This window comes from Aplidium turbinatum, chromosome 17 (assembly GCF_918807975.1).
Source record: "Aplidium turbinatum chromosome 17, kaAplTurb1.1, whole genome shotgun sequence".
Classification (NCBI taxonomy): domain Eukaryota; kingdom Metazoa; phylum Chordata; class Ascidiacea; order Aplousobranchia; family Polyclinidae; genus Aplidium; species Aplidium turbinatum.
Window position 1 is genome coordinate 15,400,815 of NC_137488.1, and position 15,222 is coordinate 15,416,036.

General features: G+C 35.8%; 2 protein-coding genes across 2 annotated transcripts in view; both read left to right on the forward strand.

Moving 5' to 3' along the window:
* The first annotated feature begins 1,160 nt into the window (after positions 1-1,160).
* Positions 1,161-3,700, forward strand: LOC145786243 (receptor-type tyrosine-protein phosphatase O-like). The gene is made up of 7 exons (XM_082597884.1): positions 1,161-1,252; positions 1,799-1,875; positions 2,237-2,366; positions 2,499-2,626; positions 2,859-3,016; positions 3,344-3,479; positions 3,551-3,700. The coding sequence occupies exons 1-7, from the start codon at positions 1,207-1,209 to the stop codon at positions 3,698-3,700; spliced, it is 825 nt and encodes a 274-aa protein (XP_082454010.1). The 5' UTR covers positions 1,161-1,206.
* Positions 3,701-9,002: 5,302 nt separating this feature from the next.
* LOC145786448 (uncharacterized) overlaps positions 9,003-15,222 on the forward strand; it is a 30,768-nt gene continuing 24,548 nt past the window's right edge. The window contains exons 1-2 of the mRNA XM_082598102.1: positions 9,003-9,230; positions 12,216-12,386. Of these exons, the coding sequence (XP_082454228.1) occupies positions 9,162-9,230; positions 12,216-12,386 (240 nt within the window). The 5' untranslated portion in view covers positions 9,003-9,161. The remainder of the gene's footprint in view (positions 9,231-12,215; positions 12,387-15,222) is intronic.

Here is a 15,222-nt window from a genome sequence, read left to right on the forward strand (position 1 = left end):
TTTTACATGGCTGGGCACAAGACTATGATGGGCAGTAATAACCTGCAATTTTGCGATGCTTTGTTGATAAACTAGTTTATTTGATTTTCTAAAACGTGATAAATCGCCATGAACTTGAAATGCTTGAATCAAACTTCGCCAAATTGTAAATAAGCCAAGACACAAACATTTAGAAACCAAACAAAGTTTTGGAACTTGATGTAATGGTGTATTTTGTATGAAATATTAATAAAGAAAAATCGTTTGCAATATTTACCTTTTTCAAATGAACTCTTTCAAATTATTTTTAGAATTATTAAGCTGTCGGACGTCAGCGAGTGCATGATAGAAATGTCAAAAGATTTGGGTGCAAAAGTTAGATTGGAATTTGAAGTTAGTTGACCTTGGACCTACTTGATGTTGGTTTGATAAATATTGATTGTGTACTAGATTTAAGTATTGCCTCAAATTTTCTTAAAATAAATATTTATATTGAATGTGGGCTGCTTTCCAACTTATATAACTTTAAATCTTCCAGATAATTTATTTAAATAGTTTAAATTTATTTTTATTTTATTTTGTAAAATTTGACCAGTAGGCTATATTGTAAGTAAATTAAAAATTGCACCTGTTTGCATTATTTTTCTTAGACAGTCTTGAACAAAGTCTAAAAATTAATTAAACTGACTTATGCTTAAGGTTCGTTTTTTCAACAATCGAAATAAAAAAAAGACTTATACACAAATTAGTTTTTAATAGTTATGCTAAAAGCTGCATTGCAGAATGTCACGACCGCATCTCTTTGCTTTTTCGCTTTACGCTTTCCTTTTTCACTGACCTTTAATCATTCTGGTTTATTGTAAAAATCACTACACAATTCAGCGAATTTTTTTGCAAAATAAAAGGGATACTTCAGAAATAAACTATTCAAAGTGTGGTCACGGCTATCTTGTACAAAATAAAAGTTACGCAGAATCCCAGAGAGTAAAATTTAATTTCATCAAAACATTGCAAGCGCACAACCATACTCGATCATTTGACCAAGTTAGTTCTTCTGGTGTTAAAAAGTGAATTGCTCCACTAGTGTAGTTTAAAATTCATAGTAGCACCATTTTCCAACATCAAAACTAATAAACAAAAATTTTGAAACTCAAAACCGAGTTAAATTGTATTGAATTACAGGAGCTTGTCAATATTGTCAGAAATCAAGTAGTAGAGGTTGGTTTAATGGCTATTAACAAAGAAAATAATCGACATAAAAACATTCATCCATGTAAGTATCAAAACAGCTTGATGAAATATTCTTAGGTTCTTATATTCTTTAATTTTTAATTTTGTTTTAAAACTATATTTTCAATCAGATAAGTCTGTTGAAATGCCATAAGATTCGATCCGCACTGTCACCAATCCTTGATTGTGTCAGCTGTTTAATGGTGTAGCCTAAATGAGCATTGTGCTGACTTGTTTTTGTTTTTTGATTCTAATTGAAATATATTATCAAAATCTTGTCAGTTGTGTGGCCAAGTAATGGAAGACTGAGAGAATCTTATTTCGAAATGGTATAGGCTAGATTGTATCATGACAAGTAAGTTATATGACGTGCTTTGTGTTTGCCCACAGTTTGACTTCCTTGCTCACCCAAACACTTCAGTTGAATTTAATCTTCAGTCTTCAAGCATAAGCCTCCTACAACCAATAACTAAAATATATTATTCTGACAATATCTTGATATTAATTTTTGTATCAGACTCATTGAAATCAAGGATACAGCAAGAAAACACATTTTCTACACAGAGAAATAATATATCTTTACTTTCAGATTACAACAACAGAGTCAAGCTTAGCATGGTGAATAATAAACCTGGATCTGATTACATCAACGCTTCGTATATTTCGGTAAGAATCACGTTAGTTACATAATAATTAAGAAATTGCTGCGTAGATTTAAGTGCTGTTTAAATTATTACATTTTAAGCGATGTCAACGTACTTTTTGGGAAACACTCTCTTTCACAAAACACAAAGCACACATTGAGATAAAAAGCAAGACAAGTAACTAAAGCAAACAAACAAATCTAATGTGAAATAGTGGGCATTGGTTTGAAGAAACTGTATTGAACGCTTAAAATTATATGGTAAATATCATAATGAACATTTTTTTTCAAAACCACTAAGTTAAAGTTTACTTTTTCTTTGTGGGTAGACAATTAAGCACATAGCCTATTACAGCTTATTATTCATTAATTGCTTTTAAACAGGGAGTATCAAGTTGTAGAAATTACATCGCCACACAAGCACCTCTTCCAAAAACAAAAGCTGACTTTTGGAGACTTGTCTGGGAGCAGAATTGCAGAAGCATTGTGATGATCGCTCAAACTGACGAGTTGGGTAGGTTTAAACTAGATCAAGTTACACTCAACAAAACTGGAAAACGCAAGTAACTAAATAATTAACTGATGTAAAAGTAAGTCAATGTAACTGCATGTGTTGTTATTAAAATAATTCCACGTTATTTTATAGAAAACCATACAAGCGACGTTTACTGGCCATGTGAGGGAGAATGGTTTTCGTCACGTGATCTCACCATCACTTGGATTTCTGAGTCAATGCACGAAACATGGGGTGTCCGAGAATTTAACATCGTGAAAGTAAGGTTGAAAGAATTTTTCACTGGTTTTGAAATATCATATTACTTGATAAAGTTATATTTTTTGTAATTCAATGTAGCCTTGCTCTAAGCAGTAAAAAGTTGTTTATTTTTTACATTGCAAGGTAAAGGTTAGTGGCTTAATATTTTTTCTTTACACAATCGAAACATACAATTGTGAAATATATCCTGTATCTGCGATTCTTTTAAAGATATAGAAAATGTCTTTGCAGGGAACAGTCCATCGTCGTATTCAGCCATTCAACTTCTTCCATTGGCCAGATCATGGTCTTCCAGAAAGTACAGAAGATTTGATGACATTTGCTCACTTCGTAGAACGTTGTGTTGACAGCAATGTGGACAACGGTGGACCTTTGATTGTTCACTCAAGGTTAAACATTGTTTGTCAATATATTAGTGGAATTTACAGTTACATGAGCAGTCATTTTTCATAACCTACTCCACGATAAAAATAATCTTCTGAGACTGCACTGTAGATCAAGGAGATTAACTTACTACGCATTTTTTGATAAAATTTTGTCAATGAATGCAATTAATTATTTATACTTCAAAATTGTGTTTTTTTACATATTCTCTTTTTTCCTACCACTGGAGATTTTATTAGCTTACTTATTTTATAATCATTTTATGCAATTCAAACAACTCTTTTTAAAAAAACACACGTTGTTTCAACAAAAATAATTTGATTCTTTTCCAGCGCTGGTGCAGGACGAACAGGAAGCTACATAACAATTGATCACATAATGCAGCATTTGCAAAAACACCCAACCGTCAATATTTTTGGAATTGTTTATCAAATTAGAATGCAGAGGATGGGAATGGTTGAAAATGAGGTAAAACCCAAGGTTCTGAAATGTAAACCAATTCACTTTCTTAAATGACCTTTGATCTTCATTTTGTTCAGAAGCAGTACATGCTACTTCACAATATGGTGCAAGAGTTCCTGGCTCCTATGTATGAAGTTGTTTTCGATAAAGGAAATCGTGATCATCAAAATTCATCTGCCTACGAAACTTCAATACCACTCTCTTCACAATATAAGAATACTGTATAAAGCTTCATACAATGATGATTTTCTACAGCCAATTTGTCCTGATGTGCGACATGATACGATATGTGATCGCAAAATTGGCAATGAAAGCTAAATTTCCAAACAATTTTAAGATTCCACGATTGCATATCGCTAAATCGGCGTTTGTAAATATTTCTTTAATCACATACTCTCATAATTCCTATATTTGTGTTTACTTGTTATTGGTGTTTTGTTTGAATTCACAATCATCATCAACCACCCATGCCACAGTTATCGGATGGCCTTTATTAATTCTTTTCATGCCATTTCGAATGTCGTTTTTCCCTTTCAAGTGTTATCAATCTTTTCAACCTCAGTGTTGAAGTCTTCCGTTTTGGCTCTTCTATTGCATTTGAGCCAATTCATTGGTCACTATTTTAGCCAATGATTCACACATTTCCTGCTTGAATGTCTTGCTGGTTCCTGATTATACAGCATAATTCTTGCCCTTTCTTTGATAATTTCATTTCTGATTGCGTCTTTTTCATGAACATTGAATGCACTTTCTTGTAGTCTTCGGTTTCTGCCATTTTCCTTGTTGCTGCTTCTTTTTTGTTGTTTATATTGTACTTTTAAGTGTTCATTTCTACATTTTCAATATTTCAGCTTCTTATAATTTTATCACACAGGTACTGCTGTATGTACATTTTCAATTAAATTATGTTACGTGAATTATTTTCTCTGTTGTGTTGATTTATCAAAAAATGCGTAGTAAGTTAATCTCCTTGATCTACAGCGCAGTCTCAGAAGATTATTTTTATCGTGGCGTAGGTTATGAAAAATTACTGCTCATGTAACTGTAAATTCCACTAAATATTGATGATAAACTTTACGTTTCGTCATGATGCTGCATTACAATTTTATTAGGGTTACGTAACTTACGTATACTGTAGGCTACGTGATTACGTGACGTTATGACGCTACGTTACAATTGTTCAATACAGTGCTTTTCAACCCATGGGATGGTACACACTTGTGCGGATGATAAGATTGTAATGAGGATGATAAGCGTGATGCGCATGAGGGGGATGAAAATGCCCATGATTTTTATTTTGCGTTTTGTGCAATAATTCAAATAAACCATTTGTAATTAGCAATAGACTTTGTCACGATTTTTTTATTTCTTTTCAGGAAAAGGACTTAGAAAGATTTATGACGTTGTTTATTAATTAATAGTAGCCTAGTATTAATTCAATTATTCAATTAATAGTAATACGTAGTAATCTTTTGAGGCCTTGAGTTGAGAGGTATCCCTTTACGTACCCTTTCACACCCTTGTCCCCTTTCGTGATAAATAGTTTTGTTTTTACAATATTCCAGTGCGATCACCGAGCTATGGTAAACATCTTTAGATAGCTAGTGTGAGCAAAGTTAGTGCTTATCTAGTTTAATCATTCTTTTTACTTGATTAACCTATAAATGTAGGCAATATTTTTCTACGAGCTTTTACGCTTTATCATTTTAAAACAGACTCAAAGCTGAGATAACTAAGCTGAGAAAGCCTCTGATAGGTTATTCGTGACAGTTTGGCATACTTGTAAAGGCTTTAAACTACTAAAGTAGGGCTGGTTGCCGAGGTTGACAGAGTGAAGTTTCCGCGGCACTAGGAAAATTGCCCGTCGGATAATTGCCTGCTGGAAAATTGCCCGTATGGGAATATTGCCGTGTGGGAACATTGCCGTCGAGAAAATTGCCACCTGGAAAATTGCCCGTCTTTGAGTAAGAAATAGCTGCGAAAAAATTCCAGCTGTGAGTCTGTATTGAACCATTGTTCCTCTAATAGAATTCATGCGAAAAAAATATCGATACTTAAATGTCCGGCTTAGAAATTTTATTTCAAAATATAACAGTAGCCTAATAATAAAATGTCATATGTAGTAAGCGTGGGCTATAATATGCATAAATTTTGAATTTTTAAAGTAACCCCCAATTTTAAAGCTTCACCGACATGCGTTTGTAAATCCCTGTGATTGATGTTGTTATTGTTAACTATGAAGTGAAAACTTGCTGATCTGCCATGCACAACGCACATGGCACGAATTGTTATGTTGCCACCCTTCTTAATTGTTTTACACTTTGTGTAAGACTGTTTAAAAGTAACTTTTACCAAGACGTATCGGATTCAGGAAAGACACCACTTGGTCATGGACACCACTTAGTCATTATCACATCCGGCCTGGAGCCGGAGTTGAAAAACCTGGGAGCAGCCGGAGGATGTTTTCCATCACTACTTTTAATGGAGGTAGCATATGTCATGAAGTATTCGTTGTATATTATAGGAAAAAGGTTGAAACACGTTGGACGGACATTCACAAACAAAGTTTTTTTGCCATTTCAACAAAACAATAACTAGCAGAAATATTTGTAGCTTTCCCAACAACTTTCACATGCAAAAATTAGACAGTTACAACGATCTCCAAAAGTTTCTCTCCATTCCAGCAGTATTCATCTCTTAATTAACACAAAAGCTTCTTAAATTGTAAACCTAAACATTTAACTTCAGCTTCTGTAGAATTTGTGACTGATGACTGTATAACTTTATGACTGTATAATTTTGTGACTGATGTATGATTTGTGACTGAGTGCATCTAATGCCATTGTTTGAAAACATTAGGCCAGTTAAGCTACCATAAACTTGAGCCAGAGCTGAATTTTTGGATAACAAGTAGGCCTATACTAGAATTGAATAGTTTCTATTACTACTATGCAGATAAAACCCAGTTTCATGATTGACAGATATTATTGAAATGAATATTTTTCGTCATAGCCAAGCCCTTTCACATCTTACTCCTCTACATACCTCAACCACGATTGAGTGTTTGTGTTCCTCATCATCGTTCGAGCGTCTGGGACCAATAGTGTCAGAAAATCCACCAGGAAAGTCCCACAATTCCCAGTGGGTTAATCTACACCCTTTTACGTCATATATTGTTATTCTGCAGGGTTACATTCGCTTATGAAGCGTGTCAGTTTAATTTAGTAAATGTAGGGTATTAAATTTAGTAATGTAAGGTATTAAATTTAGTAAATGCAAACAGTAACATTGTTAGAAGTAACGTTTGTAGAAGATCCAAGGAGTAGTTTATCTTAAGACCCCCACACTAAATATTTTGAGAAACTTATAATTTTTTCAGAGGCTCCTTGAACTCGAAGAAATCACTTGGGTATTATTTGGACTGCTAGTGCTGTGAAATGTGTTTGCATTCATTATGCATTGTTTTAGGAGAAAACTATCTGTTTCTTCGGTAAACCTAATGGTAATTGCTTGTTTAGGTAGCCTACTTGAAGAAAGTATTTTTGTATAAGTGTCTTGTTTGAGAGCTCATGCCAGTTGTAACAGGCTACTGGATCCAACTTATTCTTTCAACGGCAATGCAAGCAAGTTACGTATAATAGTTGTGTTTTAAAAATACCTTTAAAACACTTCACTCCCAAAACTTGTTTCTGCTCCCAAAATGCTTTTGTCTGGTTGTGCCATAGGCAACGTTTGATTGGTTACAATTAGATACGTGAATTCAATTGGGCTTTTTGGAATTTAACTTTTTGGGGTGATTTTGACTTCTTTCAATGTCTTCTAAATGATTCATGATAAAACGGCACATTTTTCAAGCCTAATAACCACAAAAAAACTGTCAATATTTCCAGTCATTTTAAGAAGGCCCCATCTCCAGCAATTGGGCTTCAATTTTTCCATAGAATCTTCACCAGTGAAATTTTCCGGCATATTCTTCTTACTGCTTTATCTTAGCATACAATCATTATCGAAATTCCACCACCAACACAAATCGCCAATATAATTAAAACGCGTTTATCTCAAGGGGACCTTCTTGAATTCGTGTATTCAATTGTCATCCGAGTTTCAGGAGTGGAATACTCAATCTTCTGGAGTCCTTGCACTAAAATCTTTAATTAGCTGCGAGAACAACGCAGCGAGAATAGGACGAGTAGTAATAATGTGATGACCTCGTAACCCCGATATAAAATTAAAAATGAGCCTTGTCGCTAAAAGACCTTGTAGCAGTTGTAGAGCGACAATAAATAAAACCATAACATCATTAAAGACCAATCAATCAATTGAAGGTTTAACAGCACAGAGAACAAAATCTAGAGTATTCAGGACATTTTTTACAAGCGTCCCGTACTCAAATTAATATGGTTTGAAATGCTTGGTCAGAAAATGTGGTGTAAGAGATTGATGCAGCATAAGCATAACATCCAGCATACATCCAGCTAGTAGCCTATTTACTGCAGTGAAGTTTTGATTTGATATTTGTAGAATATTGATTTGATATTTGTAGAATTTGTTCTTAAAGTGAAAGTCTTTTGCAGTAGAAGGGAAATGTAGACGAAAAGCTTTAACAAATTACACAGCAAGCTCACTCTGTGTTATGCATCCAAACAATACGTCAAGTCAAATATTTGCTCACCAGTCATCGTAATGTTGAAATAATTTTGCATTTAGATCACGAATTGTCCGCAGACTAGCGTTGACTGCGAGAAAGCGTTTGCTACCAATGCGTGTGAGACGATTTGTTAAGCTGCTATTTTTCTTTCTCGTGTTTTCTTGTTTAAAAGTTATTCCAGAAAGATTATTCAAAAGTGAAAGGCGAGTTGCATTGGTTGACTATGAGACTATACGAAAGTGATCAAAGTCTGCCAAGTACACCGTGTAACGAAATCTAAAATACTATATACAGTAGAGAAGGCATTAGTGTTTAATTCGAAAAACGTTCTTAGAAATATTAAAATCTGTAAACTGGCAAAACCAAACTGTTGAATTAGGTTGCTGTAGCAATCCAATTCGCAACAGGAAATGCAGTTATCGTGATGACAAAGGTAAAGAACTGCTGTTCTTGGGAAGGCTAGATCAGCCTACTTACAAGCTATTCACAATTACAAGCTACCTACTTACTCAGAACATTCAGGCAAAAAAGGCATCAACTTACTAATTATTTTTACATCGTCGTGAGCCACAAACATATTCAGTCATTAAGAATCAATACAACGAGTTCCGCTTATCGTAATCACTGCAGTTCAAATGCTGAGGCTTATTTAAAGTAAATGAACAGAATAACTGACGTCATTTGAATCAACTGAAATTGTTGAAGGTGAATGTAAGATTTTTAAACTCAGGCAGCTTTGTAGACTGTTGGAATGTGGGCTAACAGCTATTTTACAGAATATTGTATTTTAGCAGCAGTAATGATGCAAAGTGTACTGATAATGAAGACTGCGTTGTTAGATTTTGTATTACACAACTAATGAAATTGCTTTTTCAGAAAAAAAATGCATATCATTATTAATATTAAAATAAACTGGGCAATAATATAGTCAATTTAATAGCGCAAAAGAAATATTTGCTCCGAAAGCGGTTCAAGCTTTGTGAAAAGTGTTTTATGTGACTACCACAGATTGCTACAAAGTATCATAACTTCATCGAAAAATGATTTCATGTTGGAAGAAAAAGCTGTTGCTGACGGGAATGATCTACATGCACGCATGCAGGATATGTGTAAGTACAAATTATTTATGTGAAAACGTGCAACAAAAACTACTGTAGCCTACATACTTTTAATAAAGTGTAGATAGGCCTCACAGCTTTTGTGTCAACATAAAGGAAGACAAGCAGCGCCCTTGCAGGAACGTCCTGTCACTTCCGTTCGTCGTAGGCCACCTCGAGAGCTATGCCCCGACGAGCTCTAACGGCCTTGTCCGTTCCTGCTCGTGGGTAGCAGAAGTGGCTAGAAAAGTGGCCTCCCTTTCAATCGAAGGATCCTCTCGCGTCTGGAAAGCTCGGAACGCCGGGCTCACTCGTGGATGGGCTACGTCTTAGAAAAGACAACTTCAGCAATCAGAATCTTATACCCCAACAACAAAAACGTTGCAGTAAGTATCCGAGCGCGCAAGACAGCGAACCGTTTAGACCAGTGGTTCCCACCCTTTTTGACCTTGCGGCACCCTATCAAAGAGATAAATAGTTTGCGGCACCCTGGCAAAACTGGATCAATTTTATGAGGTTTCTGTATTTCAAATAACTGTATGAAATAACACAGAACCGGTTATACAGTATAGGCGTGTAGGCTAAATAAATGTATTTATTCAAAAGTCAGTGTGAAATTTGGGCTTGACTTCTTGCAGAAAGTCCCTTAATATCTGGGGGCACTATTCGATAAAGCCACCCGCATTTCTTCCTCGACTATAAGCAGTCGTTCTCGTTTTTATGTTCATTTATACGGAAAATTCACTCTCACATAGCCTAAGTATGACGTGGAAAACTGCAGAAAAAGCACGATAGCTTTCTTTCCAACGCAAGGATATTCATTTTGAATTTTTTTCCAGAACTCGTCGAGAGGCATCTGCTTGTGCAAAAGCTTAAAATTTCCATCGTTACGAATGTCTATTAATTCTTCTTCTTTAAGATTCAAAACAATATGAGAGTCCAGTAAAAGTGGATTTCTCACCCATGCGTAATTTTCCGTGGACAAGCTGGGGAAAATATTCTAAATTTTTTCTTCCAATGATTTTAGGTGCTGAGTTATAATAATGAAACAACTTCTTTGTTGTTCATTTCAGAGAAATGTGAAAGCATGTCAAAGTTTTCGTTCTCCACTTTTAAGGACCACATTTGCAGTTTTTCTCTCAGTGCTTTCATTTTATCGGTTGAAGTTAAGAGAGTTTCATCTTTGCCCTGCATTCTCACATTCACGTTGTTTAAATGGTCAAAGATGTCTACTAAATACCCTAACTTGGAGACCCAATTGTAATCGCAAAGCAATTCACAAAATTCCTTTTGCTTTTCAAGGCTGAAAAAAGGAGCATTTCATCCTTCAACTCATATACTGTAGCCTAGTTGAAAAGGAGCGATCTTCCTGGCGTCAGCACTACCTGACTACTTACTATAGAACAGCGAGCATTGTGTTTCGCTAACCATACCGGTGTAGCCTCCACACTAGCCATTAAGACTTTTCCCAAAAACATGTGTTTCTCGGCAGTCGAGTGTAGCAAGAACTCAGCGATAGACACTTGTTTCGCCCATGAGGCTGGGCTCATCAGTACCGCACCACTAGTTCTTGCTACACTCGACTGCCGAGAAACCCATGCATCCTATACTCGTGACAATGCTTTTCCTCGCGACAACCATCTTACTTGGGACGGTATGCAACAGAAGATTAGCATACTGTAGTTTGCTCCCATATCCTTACAAAGCTTGGCAAATAGACGTGATTTAAGTAGTCTACACTCTACAGTACTTTTGATGTAGTTGAACATTTTGACAACTTTGTTTAACACTTTTTTAGGTCTGAACCTAATGTTTTCCGACAAGAACATCGCGATGAAGAAAACAGTGTGTTGTTATAATATCACTATTTTGCCTTTTTGCTAACGATACAAATCCTTCAATTGACCTTGACCCAACCATCGGTTTACAATGGTTCGCAAACAATCGTGCAATTTTATAATCGTGCTGGGTCACACAATCCAATAATCCATCACTGCAATTTGACTTTGTGCGGAATGTGCGCGTGAAACGCAAAATAAAATCATGAAATCTGGTAATAATGATGCGTTTCAAACGTTTTTCTGGAAAGAACAGCAACGAGTCACATTATCTTTCACGCTGTTTTTCCTGGGCGAAAAAACGAAGGCTTACCGCCAGCCCAGCGACTTCCCCACTAAGCGACTCTCTAGAAAGGAGCCGGGAATACCTACGAGGCGCGAAACTTAACACGCACTGAAACTCGGTTAGAAATAAATAAATTTTGCACTTAACGGGTTAAAGTTAAAACAAAGAATGGGCCGCACTATTGCAATATCTCGCGGCACCCTTGAGCATTGCAATTGGCACCCCGGTTGGAACCACTGGTTTAGACGTTATATGACGGCATAACATTATAATTGTTGCCTCATAAATCCACCACCATTATCAACCTGTCTATAAATCAGTGTCGTTTTATCAACATGCTTCAGTCTCAACAAACCCAAACATGCAACAATAAAAAGGAAAGGAATAAAATGCCTCGTGTATATTGCGAATTGGAACTGGATTAATATCAATTACATAGCTTCATTCATTGCTGGATCTGTAGCCTATATGTATTAATCAATCAATTCTTTCGAAATATCATACGCTGTCTTCGCCCTGAAACGCTGTTCTTGCCCGTTCGGATCAACCTTGCTCTGCTGTCAACGCATTGAACAACATGATCCCCCGATCAACTCGATGCAGCCTCAAAAGTTCCACCCTGAATATTTTCTTTAAGTTTTTCCGTAATGTAGGCTATACGTGCTTCCTCTTCGATCGCTAGCCTCTTGGACCCAGCTGGGTGTCAAACAGTCATTTTATAAGTTACTACTAAGAATTTTCCTAAAGTTTATGAAAACGTATTAGATTTTTTATTCTTGAAGAAAATTACATGCTGCAAGTTATATCAAAATTTTTATTTTTTTTTGTGACTTGTCTCAAAGAGTCTTTCTAAACAATTGCTATGTTCTCTAGCACGGCATTGATCCTCCTGGGAAACCAAATCGGGAAGTAAGTCAATCAACAAGCATTAGAGTATCATGGCTCGACGTTGATGGTGCAGATTCTTATAAAGTCAAAGCCGTTTTGACTGGTACACCATTTAGTAATTGTAACGGTGCACAAGTTGACGATGCGCACTCACCTGTAAGTATATTTTGTTATTTTTTTCCTATTTTCCATGCTGGCCATTCAACTCCCAAGTAGAAATATTAATCAATAGCCTTAATCAAGGGCAGACTGACGACTTCATTTGCAGTTCAATTCATAAATTCATCAATTTATGAACGACAAAGTCGAAAAGCCATCGTAGATGAAATAGGCCAGTCCAGCTTGACCACAAGCAAAAGGTACAGACTCCCTATTGTCATAAAATGACGCAAATTTGACCAAGAATCAACAATTATTTGGGGCAGAGGTTGCTAAATAAATTTAAAAAATTGCAAGTTGTCACAAATATGTAGCCCACTGTAGAATTTAATTTGGCAGACTCGCAGATGTTTTAATGACAAAATAACAAAATTTTATGAAATTCATTTATGTACAACTGTATGATGTTGATTTGGTCAGTAAAATAATATTAAGTTGTCTGGAATCTGTTTAATCATTTTTATGAAACTGACCAAATCAATACGATGTAGTGGCTCGAAAATCCATAAATCCTTAGTTTTGCTCTAAAATATGCTCATGACTGTCTCATTTCTTCACTTTGCAGCAATAAATAGGATTTTATTTTAAAAAATAAATGTTTTATTCAGAAAACTTATTCATTAATTATGTTTCCTTCCTTTTTTGCCGTCCCCACAAGCCTGTAATCTTTGAATTTGTCCACAACATCCATTGGATAGCTACGCCACCGTCTACATTAAGTGCATCATGTTTAATAAAATGAGCAACAACATCGAGTTACTTTGCACAGTTACATGAAGAAGTTAACCAAGACTCAAATAATTTGTTGCTTTGTGGATGCCCAGATATGCGTGATGCTGTGTGTAAATAAACAAAATTAGTCATTAGAAACACCTATATTGTGTTGATTTTAGCATTTTCATGAAAAGTTTGCTCAGATGCAGAATTACTTTGTATTTTCTTTTCAACATAAATACTGTAATATGTTATGCAATTTGTAATTTTTTAAATGTAATTTAAGGCCTTTTGTTTAGCAACCTCAGCCCACATAATTGTAGACTTTTGTTCAAATTAGCAATCCTTTTTACAACATGAGAGGCAGTTTTCCTTCTGGCTCGTACGCCTATGACGCATCTACAGCATAGAATCTACATTGCATATTCAGTATGTTCAATAAAATGGGCACATATAGAGCGGGAGCCAGGTCGATTTATTTGACTGTCAGGCTCAGTAAGGTTTGACAAGTGTTTCTAGACTGAAATTTTGTGTAGATTTCAAAAATAAACCTCTTACTTGCACTAGCCTGACCGTTTTTGTTATATTAAGCATTTTCCGAGATGATACCTGTCAATATCGTTATATCCGTTAGGGTGCACCATTTGCCCCCCGACCTTTAGCAAAAAGCCTGAACTTTTTTTTGCTTATAAGGTTATCTTAAAAAACAACTTTCGCAAAGTTTAATTTTGATTGGACAAAGTTTAACCCCCCCCCCCCCCACCCGGCCATTTTCTAAGGGGACTAACGGCATTTTCTTCACATTATCGCCACTAGAAGAGCTGCTTACAAGATGCAACTGCATATATACTTTGAAAACATACCCCTTTTCATTCTGCATAATTAAAAAAAAAAATTATCTGAATTGGCCAATGGGAAGCAGAAATATGGGCAGTTTTGTACTCTCTCCTAGCGCAATACTGCCTCTAGTGGCCAAAACATAACAACAATTATCTCCTTAAATGTTCATCCAATTGAAGCAAAACTGGTGTTTAACCCCCCATTTTCAAGGGTGGTGAGTTTATTTTTGCTGCTAGTTTTAAAATTTCTAGCCACTAGGTGGCAGAAAACCTGCTTTTCATAAGTTTAACCAGTTGAGCGTGTCGTTTATTTGTTGGGTCTGTTCCCCCAGTGTGTAATTATTTTTTTGCGAAACGCCGCAAGCTGTAGGCGTACAGTATCGCGCAGTAAGACGCATTTAAATGTTTATGTACAATGATGACAAAAGTGTCTGTCATACGCAGTACCGGTGTAAAGCGTCTGTGTCATACGCACTGATGCAATGAATTTCCATGACACTGATCAGTGTCATACGCAATGGCGGGTGAAAACACCATGACACAAATGAGTGTCATACGCGCTTAACTGGTAGCTAACGTAACCGCTTGGACTTGACTTCAAATATGCAAAGGTTCAACAAATGCAACTCATTGAGATGTATATCATTGGAAACAAACAAAGAAAGAACAGTGCAACATCTATTGTAATTGTGATAGATATTGTACAGCAATAACCTTACACGAATTTCACATCATAAAGGTCACACTGGTAATGAAACAGTAAACTCGCAATTAGATTGTCAGATACCATGACGCTGAATCTATTTTCCTATTTCTTTGGTTTGGTATTTTTTTTCGGTAATTCTCTACAATATGTAAAATGTTTTGGTATCGTTCTTCCTTGAGAGCAGTCCCATGAAAATCTTGGACCAGTTTGACTCCTCGCTCTGCTGTGTCATTAATCACACCACACTGATGTTATTCACACTTGTTTTTGCAAATTTGTAAGCCTCATTGTCATCTCAGCTTTCGATAGGTTCACTTAAAAATGTTGAGTCAATTTTCAAGATTTTAAAAAATGACCTAGAGTTTTCTCCAATATAGTCCTGGAGATCCCTGGATATGTCTGCTGGGAGTTCAGGGAAACAAAGTATTCCAAATCCAGAGCCAAACCTTTTTGTGCACACACCGTCATTTTTAACTATGATCATTTTTTGTGCCATCAGTTCTTTGGTTGAAGTTTTCACAATCTGACTAAAAAAAGCCAAACGTAGAAGCTCTTCTGCTAGATACCACATATG

Coding starts and splice junctions, on each gene's coding strand:
- LOC145786243 (XM_082597884.1), top strand. CDS start 1,207: ATGGCTATTAACAAAGAAAATAATCGACATAAAAACATTCATCCAT. Junction 2,367..2,498: donor CGCTCAAACTGACGAGTTGG/GTAGGTTTAAAC, acceptor GTTATTTTATAG/AAAACCATACAAGCGACGTT. Junction 2,627..2,858: donor GAGAATTTAACATCGTGAAA/GTAAGGTTGAAA, acceptor ATGTCTTTGCAG/GGAACAGTCCATCGTCGTAT.